This window comes from Strix uralensis, unplaced genomic scaffold, assembly GCF_047716275.1.
Source record: "Strix uralensis isolate ZFMK-TIS-50842 unplaced genomic scaffold, bStrUra1 scaffold_305, whole genome shotgun sequence".
Taxonomy (NCBI): Eukaryota; Metazoa; Chordata; class Aves; order Strigiformes; family Strigidae; genus Strix; species Strix uralensis.
Window position 1 is genome coordinate 69315 of NW_027436899.1, and position 23524 is coordinate 92838.

Genomic DNA, 23524 nt, shown 5'->3' on the forward strand with positions numbered 1-23524 from the left:
GATGGGAAAGGGGTAGGGAAGAGCGGACACCTGGAGGACCCACAGGGACGTTCAGGGACACGTGAGGACACTTGGGGACACGTGGGGACACTCGGGGACACTTGGGGACACATGGGGTCACTCAGTTGGGGACATTCAGTGGCACATGGGGACAGTCGGACACACGTGGGGACAGCTGGGGACACATGGACACACTGGGGGGGGACCCGTGGGGTCACACAGGTACTTTTGGGGACACTCAGACACACTTGGGGACACGTGGGGACACTCAGGGACATTTTGGGACACTTGGGGACATTCAGTGACACATGGGGACACTCGAGAATATTGGGGGACACTCGGAGACAGTCAGTGACACGTGGGGACACTCTGACACACTGGGGGACACGTGGGGACACTCAGACACACTGGGGGACACGTGGGGACACGTGGGGACACTCGGGGACACTCAGTTGGGGACATGTGGGGACATTCGGGGACACTCAGAGACATTCAGTGACACATGGGGACACTCAGGGACATTTGGAGACACGTGGGGACAGTCGGGGACACATGGGGACACTTGGGGACACTGAGGCATTCAGTGACACATGGGGACACTCGGGGCCATTTGGGGACACTTGGGGACACTGACCACAAAGTACTTCTGGGCACCCAGCTTGGCCTGGAGCTCCGCCCCGAAGACGGCGATCTGTCCGTCATAGCGGCTGTTGCGCTGGGGACAACCGGACGCGTCACCCGGAGGTGGCACCCGGAGGTGGCACCCAGAGGTGGCCCCCTATCACGTCACCCCCTCGTGTCACCCGGAGACATCACCCCCTGGCGTCACCTGGGCGCATCACCCCCCTCTTGACACGTCCTGGCGTCACCCGGACGTGTCACCCCATCGTGTCACCCGGACACGTCGTCACCTTGTGTCACCCGGACCTGTCACCCCCTCTTGTCACCCTGTTGTGTCACCTGGACATGTCACCCCCAGTGTCACCCAGACACGTCACCTCCTCCTGTCACCCCCTGGTGTCACCCAGACACATCACCCCCTCTTGTCACCCTGTTGTGTCACCTGGACACGTCACCCCCTCCCGTCACCCCCTGGTGTCACCCCGATGTGTCACCCCCTGGTGTCACCCGGAGGACTCACCCCCTCCTGTCACCCCCTTGCGTCACCCGGACACAGGGACACCCGCGGGGAGCCCAAAGCCCCACCCCCGGTGCCATCCACCCACCCATGGGTGGCCCAAGATGGCGGCCGAGCCGTTGGGGGATGGGAAGGAAATGGCCACCCATGGGTGGCCAACGCCGACCCCGTCAAGGGGCTCACCCAGCGGTGGCCCCAAGGAGATGGCACCCATGGGTGCCCCATGGCTGACACCCACCCCAAGGAGAGGCCACCCATGGGTGCCCCTTGGCCAACCCTCACCCATAGGTGCCCCCAAGAAATGACCAAGCCATGAGCGTCCCCAAGGTGACCAACCCATGGGTGCCCAACAACCCCCACCCATGGGTGCCCAACAACCCCCACCCATGGGTGCCCCCAAAAAGGTGGCCAACCCATGGGTGCCCAACAACCAACTCCCACCCATGGGTGCACCTTGGCCAAAGCCCACCTATGGGTGCCCCCAAGAACACAGCCACCCATGGGTGCTCCAAAGAGATACCCGCTCATGGGTGCCCCCACGGACATGCCCACCTACGGGTGCCCCCATGGAGATGCTCACCCATGGGTGCCCCCACGGACAAGCCCACCCATGGGTGCTCCAAACAGACACCCTCCCATGGCTGGCCCCATGGACATGCGCACCCTATGGGTGCCCCCAAGAACACACCCACTGTGGGTGCCCCTATGGAGATGCCCACCCATGGGTGCCCCACAGAGATGCCCACCCATAGGTGCCCAACAAGCAACCCCCACCCATGGGTGCCCCAAAGAAACATCCACCCACGGGTGCCCCCAAAACCGCAACCAACCCACGGGGGTGTCCTCCACCAACCCTCCCCCAAAGGAAGTAACACCTATGGGTGCCCCCCCCCCCCCCCCCCCCACCATGGGTGCTGCCCCCCCCCCCCACCCCACCCATGGGTGCTCACCGGGCGACACTGCTCCTCGCTAAGAACCGTCTCCTTGTTCTCCTCGGGGAGACACTCCAGGGCGTCGAAGTACAACCATTGGGTGATGGGCGTGAACTTCCCCGACACCGCCTGAGCGTAGGGAGGGGCCACCGGTAGCCACAAAGGGCACCCAGGTAGCCCAAGCGGTCCCAGAGGTGGCCCAGGTGGCCCCAGCGTTTACCTTCATGACCTCCTGGGCCGCCAACCCCCCGATGAAGGCGTTGACGGGGGCCAGGTCGCCGGTGGCCTGGAAGGCCAGTTCCCGCAGAAGGTCCTGGTCCAGCTCGGCCCCCGGGGCCACCTCGCGGGTCAAGGCCACCACCTCGGCTGCGTCACCCTGGGGGGAGGGAGGACACGACCCGTTTGTGGGGACATTTTGGGGGGACACAATGGGGGATACCCAGGAGAACCCGTGGTCATGGGGGTGGCCTGGGGCAAGAGCTGGTGGCCACGATGGCCCCGGTGGCCTCCATGTCCCCAGTGTCCCCAGTTGGCGGTGGGGTCATGGTGGGCGGCCATTTTGGTACAAGACTTGGTGGCCTCCGTGTCCCCAGTGTCCCCCAGTGTCCCCAGTTGGTGGTGGGGTCATGGTGGGCGGCCATTTTGGTACAAGACTTGGTGGCCTCCATGTCCCCAACACCCCCAAGGTCCCCAATTGTCCCTAACAGGTGGTGGGGCCATGGTGGGCGGCCATTTTGGTTACAAGACTTGGTGGCCTCCATGTCCCCAACACCCCCAGTGTCCCCAAATGTCCCCAACTAGTGGTGGGGCCACGGTAGGCGACCATTTTGGTACAAGACTTGGTGACCTCCGTGTCCCCAATGTCCCCCAGTGTCCCCAGTTGGTGGTGGGGTCATGGTGGGCGGCCATTTTGGTACAAGACTTGGTGACCTCCGTGTCCCCATCATCCCCAATGACCCTCAGTGTCCCCAATTGTCGCCAAATGGCACTGGGGCCATGGTGGGCGGCCATTTTAGTGCAGGACCTGGTGGTCTCCATGTCCCCAATGTCCCCAACATCTCCCAGTGTCCCCAATTGTCCCCAACTTGTGGTGGGGTCATGGTGGGCGGCCATTTTGGTACAAGACTTGGTGGCCTCCGTGTCCCCAATGTCCCCCCTGTCCCCAACACCCCCAGTGTCCCCAATTGGCGCTGGGGCCATGGTGGGCGGCCATTTTGGTGCAGGACCTGGTGGTCTCCGTGTCCCCAATGTCCCCAACATCCCCCAGTGTCCCCAACTGGTGGTGGGGTCACGGTGAGCGGCCATTTTGGTACAAGACTTGGTGGTCTCCATGTCCCCAACTGGTGGTGGGGCCATAACAGGCGGCCATTTTGGTGCAGGACCTGGTGCCCTCCATGTCCCCAAGGCCCCCGGTGTCCCCACCTGGTGGCGCGGCCGAGGCGGGCGGCCATGTTGGCGTATGAAGCGGTGCAGGGCCTGCCAGCCCCAGTGCATGATGGGAGGTCTCTCGGCCTTCCCAAAGTCCGTGATCATCAGCTCCGGCTCCGCCAGCGCCTCCCGCAGCCGCTTCTGGGGACGGCGGGGACACAGGGTGGGGGGGGGATGACAGGTGAGCACCCAGTCCCTCCCAGTATACCCCAGTGACGCCCCCAGTCTCTCCAAGTCCCCCCCCATTTCACTCCTGAACCCTTCCCAGTATCTCCCAGTGCCCCCCAGTGACCTCCCACCACTCCCCAGTACTTCCCACTAGTCACCAATCCCTCCCAGTACCCCCCAGTTTCCCCCATTCCCCTCCCAGTGTCTCCCAGTCCCTTTCAGTTCCCTCCCAGTTCCCCCAGTGCACCCCAGTCTCTTCCCAGTCATGCACAGCTCCTTATAATCCCCCTCCCAGTGCCTCCCAACCCCCCGTAATGCTCTTCCAACACCTTCCAGTGCTGCCCAGTTCCTTCCTAGTGTTCCCAGTTCCCTCAATCCCTTCCCAGGGCCACCCAGTCTTCTTCCAGTCCCAATAATCCCCTCCCAATCTCTCCCAGTACCTCCCAGTCTCTCCCAAAGCCCCATAATCCCCTCCCAGTGCTTCCTACTCCAACCCCAGTTGCTCCCAGTGCCTCTGGTCCCCTCCCAGTGCCCCATAATCTTCTCCCAGTGCCCCATAATCCCCTCCCAGTACTTCCTAATCTGCTCTCAGTCCATCCCAGTGCCCCCCAGTCCCCTCCCAGTCTGTTCCCAGTGCCTCTCAAGTTTCCCTCCGTTCCCAACAATCCCCTCCCAGTGTATCCCAGTACCACCTATCCCCTCCCAGTCCTTCCCAGTCCCCTCCCAGTCTCTCCCAATGCCCCATAATCCCCTCCCAGTACTTCCTAACTGCTCTCAATCCATCCCAGTGCCCCCCACTCCCCTCCCAGTGCCTCCCATTCTGTCCCCAGTCCCCTCCTAGTGCACCCCAGTCCCTCCCAACCTGTCTCCAGTCCCTCCCAGGGCCTCCCAGTGCCCCCTTGCCTCCTCCCAGTCCCCCCCAATCTATCTCCAGTCCCTCCCAGTGCCCCCCCAGTCCCATCCCAGTGCCACTCACGAAGCGAATGTGCTTGGGCATCTTGACCTGGGTGACAATCCCCCCCCTCACGTAGTCCCCGAACCCGCTGGTGTCCCCAATGCTGAAGGTGTACGGCCCTGGGGGGAGGGGCTGTCACTGAGGGACCCCAGAAACCTGGAGATCCCCCACAGGGGACACCTTGGGGTCTGGGAGCCCCTATAGAGGGCACCCAGGCGTCCCGGAGGCCCCTACGGAAGGGACCCAGGCGTCCCGGAGGCCCCTACGGAAGGGACCCAGGCGTCCCGGAGGCCCCTACGGAAGGGACCCAGGCGTCCCGGAGGCCCCTACGGAAGGGACCCAGGCGTCCCGGAGGCCCCTACGGAAGGGACCCAGGCGTCCCGGAGGCCCCTACGGAAGGGACCCAGGCGTCCCGGAGGCCCCTACGGAAGGGACCCAGGCGTCCCGGAGGCCCCTATGGAAGGGCGGTAGACGCGTGGGCTCACCAAGGACGCGGATCTCGACGGGGCCGCAGCCGTTCAGCTCCTCCATCCCCTCCACCTCGGTGAAGGTGACGAAATCGCCTGTCTCGAAGCCGTGACGAGCCTCGTCCAGGCACGTCACCTCCCCCGGGCACCCCTGCGGGGGGAGGAAATGGGGTGCTGAGGGGACTCTAGTGCCTGGGTGACACCTACCCCCACCCCTGGGGCTCAGGGTGACACCCTACACCCAACCCCAGGGGTCCGGGTGACACCTATCCTCACCCCCGGGGGTCTGGGTGACACCTACCCCCACCCCCAGGGATCTGGGTGATGCTCAACCCCCACCCTCAGGCGTCCGGGTGACACCTACCCCCACCCCGGGCGTCCGGGTGACACCTACACCCATCCTGTGGGCATCCAGGTGATACCTACCCCCACCCGCCGGGGGTCAGGGTGACACCTATTCCCACACCTGGGGGTCCGGGTGACACACTACACCCAACCCCAGGGGACCCAGGGGTCCAGGTGACACCCTACCCCCACCCTCAGGGCTCTGGGTGTCCGATACCTTGGTCACCATGGAAACCATGGCACTGAGAGGTTGTTCCCCATTGGTGTCCGTCACCACCATGTCGTCCCCAAAATCACAGAAAAGCTGCCTAAAATGCAATGGGGGGGGGAGAGGGGGGTCAGACAGGCACCCAGGCATCTGGGAGCCCCTATAGAGGGGACCCAGGCATCTGGGAGACCCTATAGAAGGGATCTACACGCCTGGAACAGGTCCCAGGCGTCCAGGAGACCCTATAGAAGGGATCTACACGCCTGGAACAGGTCCCAGGCGTCCAGGAGACCCTATAGAAGGGACCCAGGCGTCCAGGAGACCCTATAGAAGGGACCCAGGCGTCCAGGAGACCCTATAGAAGGGACCCAGGCGTCCAGGAGACCCTATAGAAGGGACCCAGGCTCACCCAAAAAGTCCGCGGGTGTCGGCCACCACCAGTTTGATCCCGTGGCTGTGGCAGAAATCCCCGACCCAGAGTTGTTCCTCCAAGGACGAGTTGGTCAACACCACCACCTATAGAAAAATCCCGTCCGCCTGTCCGTCACCCGCGGCGGGGAACAGGCAGACGGACGGACAGGAGGCTCCGGGGAGGGGGTGTGTGTGAATTACTCCCTCTTGGAGGGTTAATGACCCCCCTGCGGGAGGGTTAGGGGGAGGATTTGAGGGGTACAGGCAGACAAGGAGCTACAGGCGGACGCACAACCAGGTGGCTGGATGGACAGACGGATGCCAGATGGGATGGGGAGACCCTCGGACCCAGAAAACAGGGGGTATGGGGGGAGGTCCTGGGGGGGTACAGGCAGCCATGGGGACACAGAGTCACATAAAGGTACAGTCGGACGCACAACCGGCTGGACAAGCTGACAGGTAAAGGGATGCGGAGACTGTCAGACCAAAAAAATACAAGATAGAGGCAGTTTTGAGGGGGAACAGGGGGTCCCGAGTGGGTACAGGCGGCCACGGATACACAGGGAACCATGGAGAGGTACAGGCAGACACACAACATGACAGACAACAGCACGTGGGAGTGTCAGAGCCAGACAACGGGAGTTACAAGGGGTCTTGAGCGGGTACAGGCGCCCGTGGAGACACAAGGAGCCACGGAGGGGTACAGGCAGACACACAACCGGACGCAGGGACAGACAGTCGGATGTGTCACGGCATGGGGTGACTGTCAGACCCTGAAACTAGTGGGTACAAAGGGTGCTCGGAGAGACAGGCGGCAACAGAGACACAAGCAAGCACGAAGAGGTACAGTCAGACACACAATCAGACGCGTGGACAAACAGTCGGACGTGTAATGGCAAAAACTGGGGGGGACAAGTACTTCTGGGTGGGTACAGGTGGCCACGGAAACAAGTGGCCCCGTAGAAGTACAGTCGGACGTACAACCACGCAGACAGGCGGACAGTTGGAAGTGTAACAGCACGTGGGGACTACGACACCCCAAAAATTGGGGGTACAAAAATCCTGGGGGGGGCGGAAGGGGGGTACAGGCAGCCACAGCAACACAAGGAGCCCTGGAGAGCTACAGTCGGACACACAACCGGCCGTGGAGATGGGGGGACGCTGACACAAACAGCCCCAGGGGTGGTTGTGGGGAGGGAAACGCTGTCCCCGGAGACACAACAGTCCCCAGGGAGGGTTAATGCGGTTGTTCAGGGTACAACCGGCCACGGAAGCTACAGTCGGCCGCGAGGACAACCAGCTGGGTGACACCCCAGCGACGGACGGGGCGAGGCCACCGGTGTTTTCGCGATCGCAACCGTCACCGGGTGGGTACAGGTGGCTTTTAGAGGTACAACGGGTCACGGAGATTACAGTCGGCCACGTGAGAGACAGTCAGACAAGGAAGGGACAGTCGGACAGCCAAATAAACAGCCTGAGCAGTGATTTTGGGGAAGAAAAGGGGGTACAGGCAGATGTGGGGGGGCGCAGGCGGATGTCGGGGGTACAGGCGGATGTTGGGGGGGGTACAGGCGGACGTCGGGTGTACCTGGAAGGGTGCGAGCAGGTCCTGGCTGAGGGGCTGACGGGTGCTGCTGACGGCCACGTAGGCGTTGAGCTCGGCCAATCGGGGCAGCGTCGCCTCCGCCCGGTTCTGCCCCACGTCTTCCTCCCGCAGGTAGAACTGGGGGGAGGGGGGGGAACAGACACGACACACCCCAAAAATAAAGGGGGGTCAGGGGAGTCCCTACAATCTCCCCTGGAAATCACAACCCACCCAGACACACCCCCCGCCCCCTCCAACAGACAGGGAACCCCCCCCAAGGAATCTACGGGGGGATTTAGGGAACCTAAAGGGGTATTGAGGGGGAATTTAAAGGCTGGGGGGGGGGGTATTTAGGAACCCAGGGGGGTATTTAAAGGGGGGGGGGGTTATTTAGGAACCCTGGGTGGGAATTTAGTGCTCCTGGGGGGGTATTTAAAGGTGGGGGGAGTATTTAGGGCCCTAGGGGGTATTTAAAGGGGGGGGGGTATTTAGGAACCCTGGGGGGGTATTTAGGAACCCTGGGGGGGTATTTAGGAACGCTGGGGGGGTATTTAAAGGTGGGGGCGGGTATTTAGGGCCCCTAGGGGGTATTTAAAGGTGTGGGGGGGTATTTAGGAACTCCAGGTGGGTATTTAGTGCCCCTGGGGGGGGTATTTAAAGGTGGGGGGGATGTGGGGTGTGTATTTAGGGCCCCTGGGGGGGTATTTAGGAACCCCAGGTGGGTATTTAGTGCCCCAGGAGGGGGTATTTAGGACCCCTGGGGGGGGTCTATAAAGGTGGGCGGGTATTTAGGTACCCCTGGGGGGTATTTAAAGGCTGGAGAAGGGTATTTAGGTACCCCTGGTAGGTATCTAAGGCCCCTGAGGGGGTATTTAGGGTCTGTGGGGGGATCTTTAAAGGCCAGGGAGGTATTTAGGTGCCCTGGTGGGGTATTTAGGACCCCTGGGGGGATATTTAAAGGCCGGGGGAGGGTATTTACGTACCCCAGGGGAGGTATTTACGTTCCATGGGAGGGTATTTAAAGGCAGGGGGGTATTTAGGTACCCCTGGGGGGTTATTTAGGGCCCCTGGGGGGTTATTTAAAGGTGGGGGGGGGTATTTAGGTACCCCATGGGGGTATTTAGGACCCCTGGGGGGTATTTAAGTACCCGGGGGGGGGTATTTAGGGCCCCCAAGGGGTATTTAATGGCTTGGGGGGGGGGTTTCTATAGGCCCCCAGGAGGATATTTAACGTCTTCGGGGGTATTTAGGCACCCGGGGGGGGGTAATTATGGGCCTGGGGGGGCATTTAAGGGCTATGGGGGGTATTTAGACCCCCCCAGGGGGTATTTAAGGGCCAGGGGGGCCTGAACCACCCCACAAAGCAAAGGTGGGGGGATATTTGCCCCCCCTCAGCATATTAATTGCCCCTAAAAAAGCATTTATTTCCTTTGAGAAACTCATTTACCCCACACAACGCCTCATAGGAACTAATTACCCCCCAGCTTAATTAATTATACCCCAGCTTAATTAATTAACTCAAGGGAAACACTTAATTCTCCTGATAATCCCCTATTACGACCTCAACGGTGATTAATTATCACCGGGGGCGGGGGGGATTAACAAGCCAATCACCCACACAACACCCCCCCCAATTACCCCCCACGCTAATTAATTACTCTGAGATTAATTAATTATTCCACCACATAATTAATTAGCCCAAGCAAAGGCATCCAGCTCCCCTGAGGAACCCAATCACCCCAGAGAACAACAGCCCCATGGGGGTTCATTACCCCCCAATTCATTAATTATCCCCAAGCTAATTAATTAATTCAAATTTTAATTAATTAACCCATGAAAAAAACGTTTATGTTTTTTCATAAACCCTGATTACAACTTCAGGGGTGGATTAATTACCCCAGGGGGGGGGCATTTACCTTCCCTAGGCAACTCAATCACCCCACACACCACCTCTCCCACTGCGCTAATTACCTCCTATGCTCACTAATTAGCCCTCAGTTAATTAATTATTCCTCAACACAATTAATCACCCTACCACATATCATTTAATTGCCCTGGTAACGACACCAGCAATTCATTAATTACCCCAACAGGGGCATTTAGCTCCCCTGAGGAACCCAATCACCCCAGACAACAACAGCCTCATGGTCGTTAATTATCCCCCTGATTAATTAATTATTCAGGGAGGTATTTAACTCCTGATGAGCCCTGATAATAACTCCAGGGGTGGGTTAATTACCCTGGGGGGGGGCATTTAACTCACCCCAGACACCCCCCCCCCCCCCCACTAAGGCACTTCACTACCCTGGGAGGTTTGGGGGGGGGGAAGGGGGGAGTCGTTAATTAAGCACCGAGGGTTAATTAACTCACCTGGGAAGCGAGGTCAGTCCAGGCAGCGGGTTGGGGGTCGTGGAGGGTGACGGATTTGACCCCCCCCAGCACCAGGTTTTTGGCCACCTCCACCCCCAGCCCCCGCAGCCCCGACACCAGGACGTTGGACGTTTGCATCCGCTTCATCGCCTCGTGCCCCAGCACGTACCTGGGGGGGGGCAGGAAAAAAAGGGGGGGGGGGGGTGGGTCGGGGGGGGGTCCCCCAAATCCTCCCGGGGTCCCCCAAGATTCACCCAGGGCCGTGGAAATGGCTGAAGGTACCTGGGAGGGATCTGAGCGGCTGGGGAGCCCCCCAGGTTTGTAAGGAACTGCCCCCCCCCCCCCCCCCCCCGCACCAAGGGACCCCCCCAACACCCCACGGAGCACCCCAAATCCCTGAGGACCCCCCCAAGCACCTATAGAGGCCCCCCCAACCTATAGAGACCCCCCCAACACCCCCACAGAGCACCCCAAATCCCTAAGGACCCCCCCAAGCACCTATAGAGCCCCCCTCAGTCCATAGGGACCACCCCAAGCACCTATAGAGCCCCCCAAAACCTATAGGGACCCCCCAACACCCCCATGGAGCACCCCAAATCCTTAAGGACCCCCCCCCAAGCACCTATAGAGCCCCCCCAAACCTATAGGGAGCCCCCCAAATCCATAGGGACCCTCACAAGCACCTATGCAGCCCCCCCAAAGTCTATAGGGACCCCCCAAAACTCCTGGGAGGGATCCAGGCACCTGGGGCCCCCCCCATGGAGCACCCCAAATCCCTAAGGACCCCCCCAAGCACTTCTAGAGCCCCCCAAAACCTATAGGGACCCCCACAATACCCCCATGGAGCACCCCAACTCCCTAAGGACCCCCCCAAGCACCTATAGAGCCCCCCTCAGTCCATAGGGACCACCCCAAGCACCTATAGAACCCCCCAAAATCTATAGGGACCCCCAACACCCCCATGGAGCACCCCAAATCCCTAAGGACCCCCTCAAGCACCTCTAGAGCCCCCCCCCCCAGTCCATAGGGACCCCCCCAAGCACCTATGCAGCCCCCCCAAAGTCTATAGGGTCCCCCCAAAACTCCTGGGACGGACCCAGGCACCTGGGGACCCCCCAACACCCCCACAGAGTACCCCAAATCCTTAAGGACCCCCCCAAGCATCTCTAGAGCCCCCCCCAGTCCACAGGGACCCCACCAAGCACCTATAGAGGCTCCCCTCAACCCTATAGGGAGCCCCCCAACACCACCAGGAGGTGCCCAGGAGTCTGGGCCCCCCCCCAAATCCATAGGGACCCCCCCAACACCCCCATGGAGCACCCCAAGCACCTGTAGAGCCCCCCCCCCAGTCCACAGGGAGCACCCCAAGCACCTATAGAGACCCCCCAAAATCCATAGTTCCCCCCCGACACCCGCACGGGGCACCCCAAATCCCTAAGGACCCCCCCAAGCACCTCTAGAGCCCCCCAAAACCTACAGGGACCCCCCAAATCCTTAAGGACCCCCCAAGCACCTCTAGAGCCCCCCCCAGTCCACAGGGACCCCCCAAGCACCTATAGAGGCTCCCCCCAACCCTATAGGGAGCCCCCCAACACCACCAGGAGGGATCCAGGAGTCTGGAGACCCCCCCCAAATCCATAGGGACCCCCCAACCCCCCCATGGAGCACCCCAAATCCCTAAGGACCCCCCCAAGCACCTATAGAGCCCCCCCAAACCTATAGGGACCCCCCCAACACTCCTGGGGGGGGGCCCAGGCACCTGAGGACCCCCCCAATACCCCCATGGAGCACCCCAAATCCCTAAGGACCCCCCCCAAAACTCCCAGAAGGCCCCCAGACATTTGGGGAGCCCCCTCCAAAGTCCATAGGGACCCCCCCAAAACTTCTAGGGGGGGACCCAGGCACCCAGGGAGCCCCCCCCCCAAGTCCATAGGGATCCACTCAAGCACCTCAGGAGCCCCCCCCAAGCACCTCAGGAGCCCCCCAAAACTCCCAGAAGGTCCCCAGACATCTGGGGAGACCCCCCAAAGCCCAAAGGGACCCCCCCAAGCCCACAGGGACCCCCCCAAGTCCCTGGGGTACTCACAGCTGGCGGGAGTAGAGCCCCTCATCGATCTCGGCCTCGCCCCCGTTCTTCGCCATGCCCTGAGGGGGGGGGACACAAAAGGTGACAACAGTGTCACCAGGGGGGGACAGGGGCACCCGGTGGGGGGCTGAGAGGTGACAAAGGGGTGACACTGGGAGTGGGTGACATGCCCAGGGGTGAGGGGGGCTGTGAGAAGAGCAGGGGGGGACAATGAGGAGAGGGGGACCTGTGTCACCCCCCCCGGACACCCAGGTGACACCCCCATGGACAGGGGTGGCTCTGAGCACCCCAGAGGTGACAACGAGAGCAGACAGGGTGACAGGGACACCCGGGGGGGTGACAAGCGGGTGACACTCCTGTTGGTGGGGGTGGCTCTGAGCAGAGAAGGACAATGAGGACTGAGAGGGACACGTCACCCCCGGGGCACGTAAGGACAGCTGGGTGACACCAGGTGACAACCGGGTGACACCGGGTGACAATCACATTAACGCATGTGGCTCAGAGCACCACGGAGGTGACAAGCCCAGAGAAGGTGACAGAGCCCTCCCAGAGGGTGACAGGGACACCCAGGGGTGACAACCAGGTAACACCAGGTGACAAAAAGGTGACACCAGGTGACAACCACCTTAGGGGGGGTGGCTCTGAGCACAGAGAGGTGACAACGACCGCAGAGAAGGTGACAGGGACACCCAGGTGACAGCTGGGTAACACCAGGTGACATAGAGGTGGTGGCACTGGGTGACAAACACCTTAGGGGGGGGTGGCTCAGAGCACCAGAGAGGTGACAACAAGCCCAGAGAAGGTGACAGGGCCCCTCAGAAGGTGACAGGGACACCCAAGGGTGACAAGGAGCTACCACCAGGTGACAAAAAGGTGGCACTAGGTGACAAAAAGGTGCCACCAGGTGACAACCACCTTAGTGGGGGTGGCTCGGAGTACCAGAGAGGTGACAACAAGCCCAGGGAAGGTGACAGGGCCCCCCCTGCCAGTGATGGGGACACCCGGGGGATGCTGGGGACACCGAGGTGACAGGTGGGTAACACCGGGTGACAAAAAGGTGGCACCAGGTGACAAAAAGGTGACACCGGGTGACAACCACCTTAGTGGGGGTGGTTTGGAGCACCAGAGAGGTGACAAGAAGCCCAGGGAAGGTGACAGGGCCCCACCCCGGGTGGCGATGGGGACACCCAGGTGACAGTCGGGTGACACTCACGTTGGTGGGGGTGACGCTGGGGGGGACGGCGGGGGCGGGGGCGCGGCTGGAGCCCGTCGGCGGCTCGGACCCGGAGACGCGGCGCTTCTTCGACAGCGGGGAGCTGGACATCTGCGGGGGTCAGAGGTCAGAGGTCAGCTGGGGACATGAGGGGACACCCAGGGTGACAGCAGCAGGGACACAGGGTGACATTTGGGGGGGGCAGGGTGGCAGTGGGTGACACTGAGGGTGGTGGGTGACACGCAGGGGGGCACTGAGGGACACGCAGGGACGTCAGGTGACACCGGGAGGGACGTGGGGTGACACAAGGTGATGCTGGGGGCAGTGGGTGATATTTGGGGGGACGTGGGGTGGCAGCGGGTGACACTGAGGGTGGTGGGTGACACATGGGGTGGCACTGAGGGACACACAGTGACACTGGTGGCACCAGGGATAGAGAAGGTGACACTGGGTGACACCAGGGGATACTGGAGGGGGGGGGAGGGACATGGGGTGACACTGGGGCATAGAGAAATGGACACTTGGGGACACTGGGGGATGGAGGGGGACACTTGGGGACACACCAGGTGACAGAGGGTGACACCGGGGGACACTAGGGCATGGAGGGTGACACCAGATGACACTGAGGGATGGAGGGTGACACCAGGAGGGACACTGGGGGACACCAGGTGACACTGAGGGATGGAGAGTGACACTTGGGGACACTGGGGGATGGAGGGGGGCACTTGGGGACACACCAGGCGACAGAGGGTGACACTGGGAGACAGCAAGGGATGGAGGGTGACACTGGGTGACACTGAGGGATGGAGGGTTACACCAGGGGGGGCACTGGGGGACAGCGGGGGATGGAGGGGGGCACTTGGGGACAGACTGGGTGACAAAGGGTGACACTGGGGGATGGAGGGGGACACACCAGGTGACAGAGGGTGACACTAGGGGATGGAGGGTGACACTGAGAGATGGAGAGTGACAGCGGGGGGGCACTGGGGGACATTGGGGGATGGAGGGGGGCACTTGGGGACACACCAGGTGACAGAGGGTGACACTGGGGGATGGAGGGGGACACTTGGGGACACACCAGGTGACAGAGGGTGACACTGGGGGACACCGGGTGACACTGAGGGATGGAGGGGGACACTTGGGGACACCTGGGGATGGAAGGGGACACTTGGGGACACACCAGGTGACAGAGGGTGACACCAGGGGATGGAGAGTGACACCGCATGACACTGAGGGATGGAGGGTGACACCGGGGGGGGACACTCGGGGACAGCCTGGGTGACAAAGGGTGACACCGGGGGGCACTGAGGGATGGAGGGGGACACACCGGGTGACAGAGGGTGACACCAGGTGACACTGGGGGATGGAGGGACACACTGGGTGACACAGGGGGGCACTAAGGGACACCGGGTGACACTGCCCCCCCCAAGGGACCCACAGGACCCCCCCACTCCCCACAAGCTTCCCCGGGGCGGGGCTTTCCCAGGGGCTCCCATTGAGGGGATCCCACCGCCGGGAGGGGCGCGGGGGGGGCAGTACCGGGGGGGTCCCGTTACGGGGGGGGGGTCCCCACTCACCGGGCCCGGCTTCCCATTACCGGCGGACCCCGAGGGGGGGGCGGGAGGGGAGCAGCCCCCCCGCGGCCTCCCCTCAGGCCCTGAGGGGGGGTTCCCACAAACCGGTGCAGGGTTCCCACCCCCCCCCCCCACCGAATCCCCCCCATTTTTCCCCTTCCCCCCCTCCCCCGCCGCCTCCCGGGGTCCCCCCCGGCCCGGCCCCCCCGCACCAATGATGCTGTCCAGGCCCCGCCGCCGGGTCCCGCCCGCTCCGCTCGGCTCCTCCGCGACAAGATGGCGACGGCGGCGGCTGCCCCCCACCGCCCCCTCCTTCCTCACCCTAAGACCCGCCCCCCGACCCTTCCCATTGGCCGAAGGCCCCCGGAGCCGCCTTTCTATTGGTGGTCGCCTCCCGCCACCGCCCGCCTCCTCCCCCGACGCGCTGATTGGTGGGGGGAAGGACGCGCCCCGGCTGGCCCCGCCCCCTCCCTCCCGCCGAGGCCCCGGATGTGGAGCGAACCGGGGGGGGAGGGGCGGGGCCTCGTGACACAGCACCGCGCGCGTCCCCGACGGCGGCCGGGAGGGGACACGGGGGGCCTATGGGGGGGGGGGGGGGGGGGAAGGTATAGGGGGCCTATAGGGAGCCTCTAGGGGAGGATATAGGGGCCTATAGGGAGCCTGAGAGAGGCTATAGGGGCCTCGGGGGGGGTATAGGGGCCTATAGGGAGCCTGTGACAGTCTATAGGGGTCTCCAAGGGGATATAAGGGGCTATAGGGAGCCTGCGAGAGGCTATGGGGTCTTCTAGGGGGATATAGGGGCCTATAGGGAGCCTGCGAGAGTCTGTAGGGGCCTCTGAGGGGATATAGGGGGCTATAGGGAGCCTGCGACAGTCTATAGGGGCCTCTGAGGGGATATAGGGGGCTATAGGGAGCCTGCACCAGTCTATAGGGGCCTCTGAGGGGATATAGGGGGCTATAGGGAGCCTGCAAGAGTCTGTAGGGGCCTCTGAAGGGGATATAGGGGCCTATAGGCACCTATAGGGAGCCTATGAGAATCTATAGGGGCTTCTGAGAGAATATAGGGACCTATAGGGGGCCCTTAGGGGGTCGACAGGGGCCTATGAGGCAGTATAGAGGCATACAGGGGGCTATGGGGAGCCTATAGGTGGCCATAGGGAACATGTGAGAGTCTATAGGGGCCTTTGAGGGGATATAGGGGCCTATAAGGAGCTTCAAATGCAACGTAGGGGCCCATCGGGGCTATGGGGAGCCTATGGGGGAGGATATAGGGGCTATAAGGAGCCTGTGAGTCTATAGGGGTGTCTGAGGGGATATAGGGGGCTATAGGGAGCCTGTGAGAGGCTATAGGGGCCTCTGAGGGGATATAGGGGCCTATAGGGGACCTACAATGCAATGTAGGGGCCCACTGGGGCCTATAGGGAGCCTATGGGGGGGATATAGGGGCCTATAGGGGGCCTACAATGCAACATAGGGGCCCATAGGCGCCTATTGGGAGCCTGTGAGAGTCTATAGGGGCCTATAGGGGGCCCCTATGGGGTCGACACAGGTCTATGAGGCAATATAGGGACATATAGAAGATTATGGGGAACTTATGTGGGGGCTATAATGGGCCAGGGGCGAGGCTATAGGGGAATATGGGGCCCTATAGGGGGCTATAGGTTAGCTACAGGGGTCAACGGGGGTGGGGGACATATAGCAACCTATAGGGGGCTATGGGGAGCCTCAGAGGGCTATAGGGCCTTGTAGGGGGTTCAGAAGCCTATAGGGACCCATTGAGGAGCTATGGGGGTGCTGTGGGGGTCCTATAGGTGCCCAGGGGGGGCTTGGGGGGCTATAGGGACCTATAGGGGTGGGTTATAGGGGGCTATGGGGACCTATAGGGGCTTAGGGCAGGGCTACAGGACCCGCTGGGGAATCTATAGGGGCCCAACAGAGCCTGCGGGGGGGGGCCGGGGGCTATAGGCGCTCGGGGGGGGGGGGGTGTATCTTGGAGGCTATAAGGACCTATAGGTGACTTGGGGGGGGGGGGGGCTATAGGACCATGGGGACAGCCTGATGACGTCACAGCACCGCGGGGGCTGCTGGGAAATGTAGTTCAGGTATTCCAGACCCCCCCCCCCCCCAAAAAAGGGACAAAGGTGCCCAAGTCCTCCCCCCCCCCCCAAAAAAAGTGGGGGCCCAGGGTCCGGCTGAGCTCCGTCACTTTATTAACAGACCCCCAGGGAGGCCCCTGCCCCCCCCCAAAGGACACCCAGATTTCTGGGTACCCCCAGCCCCCCCAAAAAGGGACACCCCCCCCCCAAAAAAAAAAAAGGAGGGGGGGGGACCCAGATGGGAAGGGGCACCCAGTTGACCCTGGGGGGCACCCAGGAGATGTTGGGGAGGGGGGGGGGTGTTCAGGGGGGTTTGGGGGGGGTCTCAGGGGGTTTGGGGGGGGTCCCAGGGGGTTTTGGGGGGGGTCTCATGGGTTTTGGGGGGGGGTCTCAGGGGGTTGGGGGGGTCTCAGGGGGGTCTCAGGAGGGTTGGGGGGGTCCCGGGGGGGTCCCAGGGGGTTTGGGGGGGTCCCGGGGGGGGGTCTCAGGGTTTTGGGGGGGGTCTCAGGGGTTTGGGGGGGGTCTCAGGGGCTTGGGGGGGGTCTCAGGGGTTTTAGGGGTATCCCAGGGGTTTGGGGGGGGTCTCAGGGGTTTTAGGGGTATCCCAGGGGTTTGGGGGGGGGTCTCAGGGGCTTGGGGGGGGGTCTCAGGGGTTTTAGGGGTATCCCAGGGGTTTGGGGGGGGTCTCAGGGGTTTTGGGGGGGGTCTCAGGGGTTTTAGGGGTATCCCAGGGGTTTGGGGGGGTCTCAGGGGTTTGGGGGGGGGTCTCAGGGGCTTGGGGGGGGGTCTCAGGGTTTTAGGGGTATCCCAGGGGTTTGGGGGGGTCTCAGGGGTTTGGGGGGGGTCTCAGGGGTTTGGGGGGGGGGGTGTCACTCCGGGGGGGGCAGGGTGAGGCGGGCGGGGTCGTAGTAGTTGGGGTCGATGAGGGGCAGCCCCCGCCTCTCCCGCTCCCGGATCTGGAGCTCGGCCTCGCGCCGGGCCCATTGCTGCAGCCTGCGGGAGGGCAACGGGGGGGTCAGGGACCCTATAGACCCCTATAGCCCCCCCCCCAACCCCCCCTTCCCCCTCCAGCTCCCCCATAGACCACCACAGAGCCCCGTATGGCTTTAGAGCCCCCCTAAAGCACCCCCCGGTCCCCTCATAACCTCCATAGGCCCCTATAGACACCCTATAGCTCGCTGGGGGCTCCTATATTCCATTATGGATTTATTTACGTTCGTATACGTGTTTTTGCTTTTCTATACTCGTTCCTGATGTTACACGAACAGTCACAAATCTGAAAAATCTTTCAAAACCAATCTAAAATGTTCTCTACCCCACTACACATTTCTATAAGTATCCATAAAAACTGTAAGAATCCCATATAAGTTTCTATAGGCACCCACAGACCCCATGGAGTCTCCCTATATCACCTCAGGAGCTTCTACAGACCCCTATAGCACTCCTAGGGGACCCCTATATCCCCTCAGACCCCTGCATACCCCCCCCGGCCCCCCCATCCCCTAATACCCCTCTAGGGGTCCCCTATATTCCCTCATAGCCCCCTATAGACCCCCACAAGCCCCTACAACCTCCCTATACCACCTTATAAGCTCCTATAAGACCCCTAGTAGCTCCCTATAGGCCCCTACACCCCCTCATTGGCCCCTACAGAACCCCCCAGGCCCTCCCATCCCCCAATACCCCCCTAGTGGTCCCCTATATTCCTCATAGACCCCTATAGACCCCCACGAGCTCCCTCGGGACCCCCTACATCCCCTCAGGGCTTCCTATAAGCCCCTATAGGACTTCTGGGGACACCCTATAGGCCCCTATACCCCCTCATAGATCCTTACAGACCCTCCCATCCCCTTATAGCCCCCTATAGACCCCCACAACCCCCTACAACCTCCCTATACCACCCTATAAGCTCCTATAAGACCCCTAATAGCTCCTTATAGGCCCCTACACCCCCTCATTGGCCCCTACAGACCCCTCCCATCCCCCAGTACCCCCCAGGGGCCCCCTAAATTCCCTCCTAAGCCCCTTTAGGTGTCTCGTAGGCCCCTATAGAACCCCTCCGGAGCCCCCCCCTCACCCGTAGTCGGGCAGGTAATGGAGGAAGATGGTGCCCAGGACGAGGGCGATGGAGACGCCGGCGAAGAAGGTCGCCCGCATGTTGAGGACGTCGACGTCGGGGTCCGCCGAGAAGCCGTGGTAATCGGGGTTCTGCCGGCACCCGCACACTGGGTGTCCCCAAACCCCTCCCCTGGCCCCCAAAACCCGGGGGGGTGGGGGGTGTCCAAACCCCCCCCCCCCCCCCATGCCCCTTTCCCAGCCCAGTCCCTCCTTTACCTGCTACAGGCCACGCCCCCACCCCAAAAGCCCCGCCCACAAGTCCCTTAGCCCCGCCCCAACCTGCAGCACCCAGCTAAGCCCCGCCCCCAGGGCCTCTTAGCCACGCCCCCACTCTTACCCCACCAATGAGGCTCCACCCTTTGCCCAGGACACGCCCCTCCATTGCCCCCACCCACAAAGCCCCGCCCATTTTTATTAAGCCACACCCCTCCCCTCAAGCCCCGCCCCCTCCCAGTCCCCTCCACTTACCCCATGTTGTCCCCACAAGCCCCGCCCCTCCTCTAGCCCCGCCCCCCCTCCGCTCAGGCCCCCCCCACCTTCCTCTGGGCCACCGCCATTGGCTCCTCCTCGTGCGGGTCCGCCCCCAGCGGCACTTGCGGCAGCGCCACGGCCCCGGCCGGCCCCACCGAGCGCTCCCGGGCTCCGGCCCGCAGCGCCCTGGCCCGGAGCGCCCTCAGCGCCCTCCCCAGCGCCGCCATCTTCCCGCCGGACGTCCCGCCCAGCCGTTTCCGCCCTTTTCCGCTCCGCCTCTCCGTCCGGCCAATCAGAGCTCGCCGCCGCCGCGCTCTAACCAACCAGGAGAGAGCGTTTGCCCGGCGTCCCGCCCCCGCGCGGCTCCTGGTTCCGCCTCCTCGCGCCGCTCAGCCAATCAGAGACCGGTATTGACACCCTCGAACCAACCGCGACCGTCGTCCCGCCCCCGCCTGGCTCCGCCGTCCCGCAGCCAATCAGAGGCCGCCGCAGCCACGCTGGCGCGACGCCCCGCCCCCTCGCCTCTCCCCTCAGAGCCGGCCCCGCCCCCCGGCGCGGCGCGTGGCGGCGCAGACCAATGAGAAGGGCGAGCGCGCGGATGGGCGGGCGGAGCGGCCAATGGGAGAGCGGCGGGAGCGGGTGCCAGCGCACGGGGCGGGCCGGGCGCGGAGCGGCGCCGCCATTTTGCTGGTCGGGAGCGGCGGCGGCGGAGCAGCGCGGACAGGTCGGGACTTACCGGGGCTGGGTGGGGCTTACCGGGGCTGGGCGGGGCTTACCGGGGTGGGGCGGGGCTTACCGGGACCTTGGGCGCAGGCGGGGATTGGCTAGAGAGGGGGTGAGGGGGCGGGGCCCGGCGCTGGAGCTGGCGGGGGGCGGGGCCTGGAGGGGTGACTGGCACGATGGGGCGGGGCTTCGTATGCTAATGAGGGGGCGGGGCATGGTGGGGTCCTCTGGGCTGCCTTGCATCCTCTGGGGCAGGTCCCAGTGGCCCCCAGTTCATCCCATTTCCCTCCCAGTTACCCTGCCAGGCGTCCCAGTATCTCCCAGTTCCTCCCACCGTCCCCCCCAGTTCATCCCAGTCCCTCCCAGTGCCCCCCAGATGTCCCACAATGCCGGCCACTACACCCCCCATAGTTCGTTCCAGTCTATCCCAGTCCTTCCCAGTGCTGCTCTCCAGGTCATTCCATTTCTTCCCAGTGCCTCCCAGTATCCTCCCAGTTCATCCCAGCCCCTCCCAGTGCTGTCTAGTTTCCCCCCAATACCTCCCAATATGCTCCAGTCCCTCCCAGTGCTGCCCAGTTGCCCCCCAGTACCCCCTCAGTTCCTCTCAGCCTCTCCCAGTGCCTTCCAGTTCCTCCCCAGTTGATCCCAGTACTTCCTGTTGCCCCTCCAGTTCATCCCAGTCCTTCACAGCAATCCCCAGTTGCCCCCTGTTCCACTTTGGTCATCTCTCAGTACACTTCCAGTTCAACTCAGTCTCTCCCAGTGCCCCCAGTTACCCCCCTCAGGGCTTCCCAGTATCACCTAGTTCCTCCCAGTTCCCTCCCCAGTTCATCCCAGTCACTCCCAGTGTCCTCTAGCACCTCCTATACCCCTCCTAGTTCATCCCAGTCCCTCCCAGTGCTACCTAGTTGCCCCCCAATACCTCCCAGTATGCCCCAGTCCCTCCCAGTGCTGCCCAGTTGCCCCCCAGTACCCCCTCAGTTCCTCCCAGCTGCTCCCAGTACCCCCCCAGTTTCCCCCTACCCCCTCCCAGTCCTCCCAGTAACGCTCTCCCCCACAGGTGCCAGCACCATGGAGTACGAACGCAGGTAGGGGGGACCCAGGGGGACCCCGAAACTGGGGACCTGGGGTGGGGTGTGACATTTGGGGGGACCCCATGGGGGGAGGGGACATTTGGGGACCCCATGGGGGGAGGGGACATTTTGGGGACCCCCAAGAGGAGTGATGACTTTGGGGACCCTGAGGGGAGAGGGGTCATTTGGGGACCCCACGGGGCTGCCATTTTGGGGACCCTCAAGGGGGAGAGGGGACATTTGGGGACCCCCAAGGTGGGGGGGGACACACACACACATTTTGGGGTCCCCTAAGGGATGACATGACTTTGGGGCAGCACCGAGTGTGGTGGGGACATTTGGGGACCCCCCCAGGGGACACATATGGGGACCCGCAAGGGGGGAGGGGATATTGGGGACCCCTGGGGGGCAATAGGGGGACATTTGGGGACCCTCCCTGACCTCATCCCGCAGGGGGGGCCGTGGGGACCGGACAGGACGCTACGGGGGGGCCCCCACCCCCCCCGAGGAAGGTTCCCGCACCCAACGAGATCACGACTATCGCGACATGGACTATCGCGGCTACGGGGGCCCTCCCGAGGGACCCCCCGCCCCTGGGACCCCCCCTCAGGTGGGTGCCGGCCCCCGGGGTCCCCTCCCAAACACCTGGGTGCCCCCCCCCCCTTCCACGCACTTGAACCCCCCCTTTTTTTTTCCCCCTTCCAGGCCTCCTACGAGGGCTCAGAGCCCCCGCGAAAGCGGGACCCGGCCCCGGCCCCCCCCACGTTGCCCTTCGGTGCCGACAGCGACTACCGGGACCAGGATTACCGGCCCGAGGCAACCGAGGAGGAGCCGCGGGCCAGCACCATCGTCATGCTCCGGATGCTGCCCCAGGCCGCCACTGAGAACGATGTAAGCCACGCCCCCTGGGCTAAGCCCCGCCTCTGTCACGGTGGCCAGTGGTGCGCTGGCCCTTTAAATCCCACTACATGATGGGTTAGCCACGCCTCCTCAGTTTAGGCCACGCCTTCTTGGGGTTGGGACACGCCCCCTTTCTCTAAGCCACGCCCCCGGCAGTTAGGATCTAGGTGGCTTGGCCACGCCCCTTGCGCTGACCACGCCCCCTCACACTGGCCACGCCCCCTCAGTAGGACACTGGTTCTTTACAAGGGGTTGATTGGCCACGCCCCCTTGCCTTAACCACGCCCATTTTCATAACAAGCCACGCCCCCTCGCGCCCCCCCTCATCCCAGGCACTCGGTTCTTGGGTCCCCCCGGGAGACATTTTGGGGTCCCTGGGGTGGGGGATGAGGGGGTTTAGGGGTGCCCCAAGCACCCGGGTCCCCTCCCTGGATTCTGGGGTCCCCCTGGGAGACATTTTGGGGTCCCTATGGGGGTTTAAGGGCACCCCAAGCACCCAGATCCCCTCCCTGGACACCTGGGTCCCCCGGGAGACATTTTGGGGTCCCTGGGGTGGGGGGTGAGGGGGTTTAGGGGCACCCCAAGCACCCGGGTCCCCTCCCTGGATTCTGGGGTCCCCCCGGGAGACATTTTGGGGTCCCTACGGGGGTTTAGGGGCACCCCAAGGACCCAGGTCCCCTCCCTGGATTCGGGGGTCCCGACACCTGGGTCCCCCAGGAGACATTTTGGGGTCCCTGGGGTGGGGGGTGAGGGGGTTTAGGGGCACCCCAAGCACCCGGGTCCCCTCCCTGGATTCTGGGGTCCCCCTGGGAGACATTTTGGGGTCCCTACGGGGGTTTAGGGGCACCCCAAGGACCCAGGTCCCCTCCCTGGATTCGGGGGTCCCCCTGAAGCCGAGCGTGTCCCCCCAGATCCGGGCGCAGCTGCAGGCGCAGGGGGTGCAGCCCCGCGAGGTGCGACTGATGCGCAACAAGTCGTCAGGTGAGCCCGGGCCCCTGGGACCCTTTTTTTGGGGTGGGGGGCACCCAGATACCTTTTCTGGGGTGGGAGGGGCACCCAGATATTTGGGTTTCCTTTTGGGGTGGGGGGCGGTATCCTTTTGTGGGGGCATCCACCGTTCTGGGTCTGTTGGGAGGGAGGTTGGGTCCCCACCCTACTCACGCCGAGGGGCACCCAGGGGTGCTGATCCCATCCCCAGGGAGCACCCAGGGGTGCTGGTTCCATCCCCAGGGAGCACCCAGGGGTGCTGTGCCAAATTTAGGG

At 63.1% G+C, this 23524-nt stretch overlaps 3 protein-coding genes across 3 annotated transcripts in view; 1 reads left to right on the forward strand and 2 right to left on the reverse strand.

Moving 5' to 3' along the window:
- The window catches only part of LOC141938784 (ubiquitin-like modifier-activating enzyme 1), a 34016-nt gene extending 18805 nt beyond the window's left edge, over positions 1 to 15211 (reverse strand). The window contains 13 exon segments of the mRNA XM_074857773.1: positions 635 to 715; positions 2089 to 2199; positions 2291 to 2446; positions 3493 to 3639; positions 4643 to 4740; positions 5107 to 5239; positions 5651 to 5741; positions 6051 to 6157; positions 7641 to 7775; positions 10008 to 10176; positions 12094 to 12152; positions 13307 to 13417; positions 15093 to 15211. Coding sequence (XP_074713874.1) covers positions 635 to 715; positions 2089 to 2199; positions 2291 to 2446; positions 3493 to 3639; positions 4643 to 4740; positions 5107 to 5239; positions 5651 to 5741; positions 6051 to 6157; positions 7641 to 7775; positions 10008 to 10176; positions 12094 to 12152; positions 13307 to 13417 — 1398 coding nt within the window. The 5' untranslated portion in view covers positions 15093 to 15211.
- A 2554-nt stretch (positions 15212 to 17765) lies between these two features.
- Positions 17766 to 19837, reverse strand: NDUFB11 (NADH:ubiquinone oxidoreductase subunit B11). Its single transcript, XM_074857794.1, has 3 exons — positions 19631 to 19837; positions 19054 to 19184; positions 17766 to 17969 (listed from the first exon to the last, which is right to left on the reverse strand). Exons 1-3 carry the CDS (start codon positions 19790 to 19792, stop codon positions 17846 to 17848), a joined length of 417 nt encoding a protein of 138 aa, XP_074713895.1. The 5' UTR covers positions 19793 to 19837; the 3' UTR covers positions 17766 to 17845.
- A 340-nt stretch (positions 19838 to 20177) lies between these two features.
- LOC141938783 (RNA-binding protein 10-like) lies at positions 20178 to 23275 on the forward strand (the record flags this gene model as incomplete). The annotated part of the gene is made up of 5 exons (XM_074857772.1): positions 20178 to 20289; positions 21349 to 21376; positions 21815 to 21971; positions 22067 to 22252; positions 23173 to 23275. Coding segments are annotated over exons 1-5 (580 nt in total), but the record flags the coding sequence as incomplete, so codon positions are not given.
- Positions 23276 to 23524: the final 249 nt, after the last annotated feature.

Excerpts from the sequence above, each read along its gene's own strand:
- NDUFB11 (XM_074857794.1), bottom strand. The coding sequence starts at position 19,792 with ATGGCGGCGCTGGGGAGGGCGCTGAGGGCGCTCCGGGCCAGGGCGCTG. Across the intron at positions 19,185-19,630 it reads TGGCGGTGGCCCAGAGGAAG|AACCCCGATTACCACGGCTT; the intron begins GTGGGGGGGGCC and ends GGGTGCCGGCAG. Across the intron at positions 17,970-19,053 it reads CATTACCTGCCCGACTACGG|GCTGCAGCAATGGGCCCGGC; the intron begins GTGAGGGGGGGG and ends GCCCTCCCGCAG.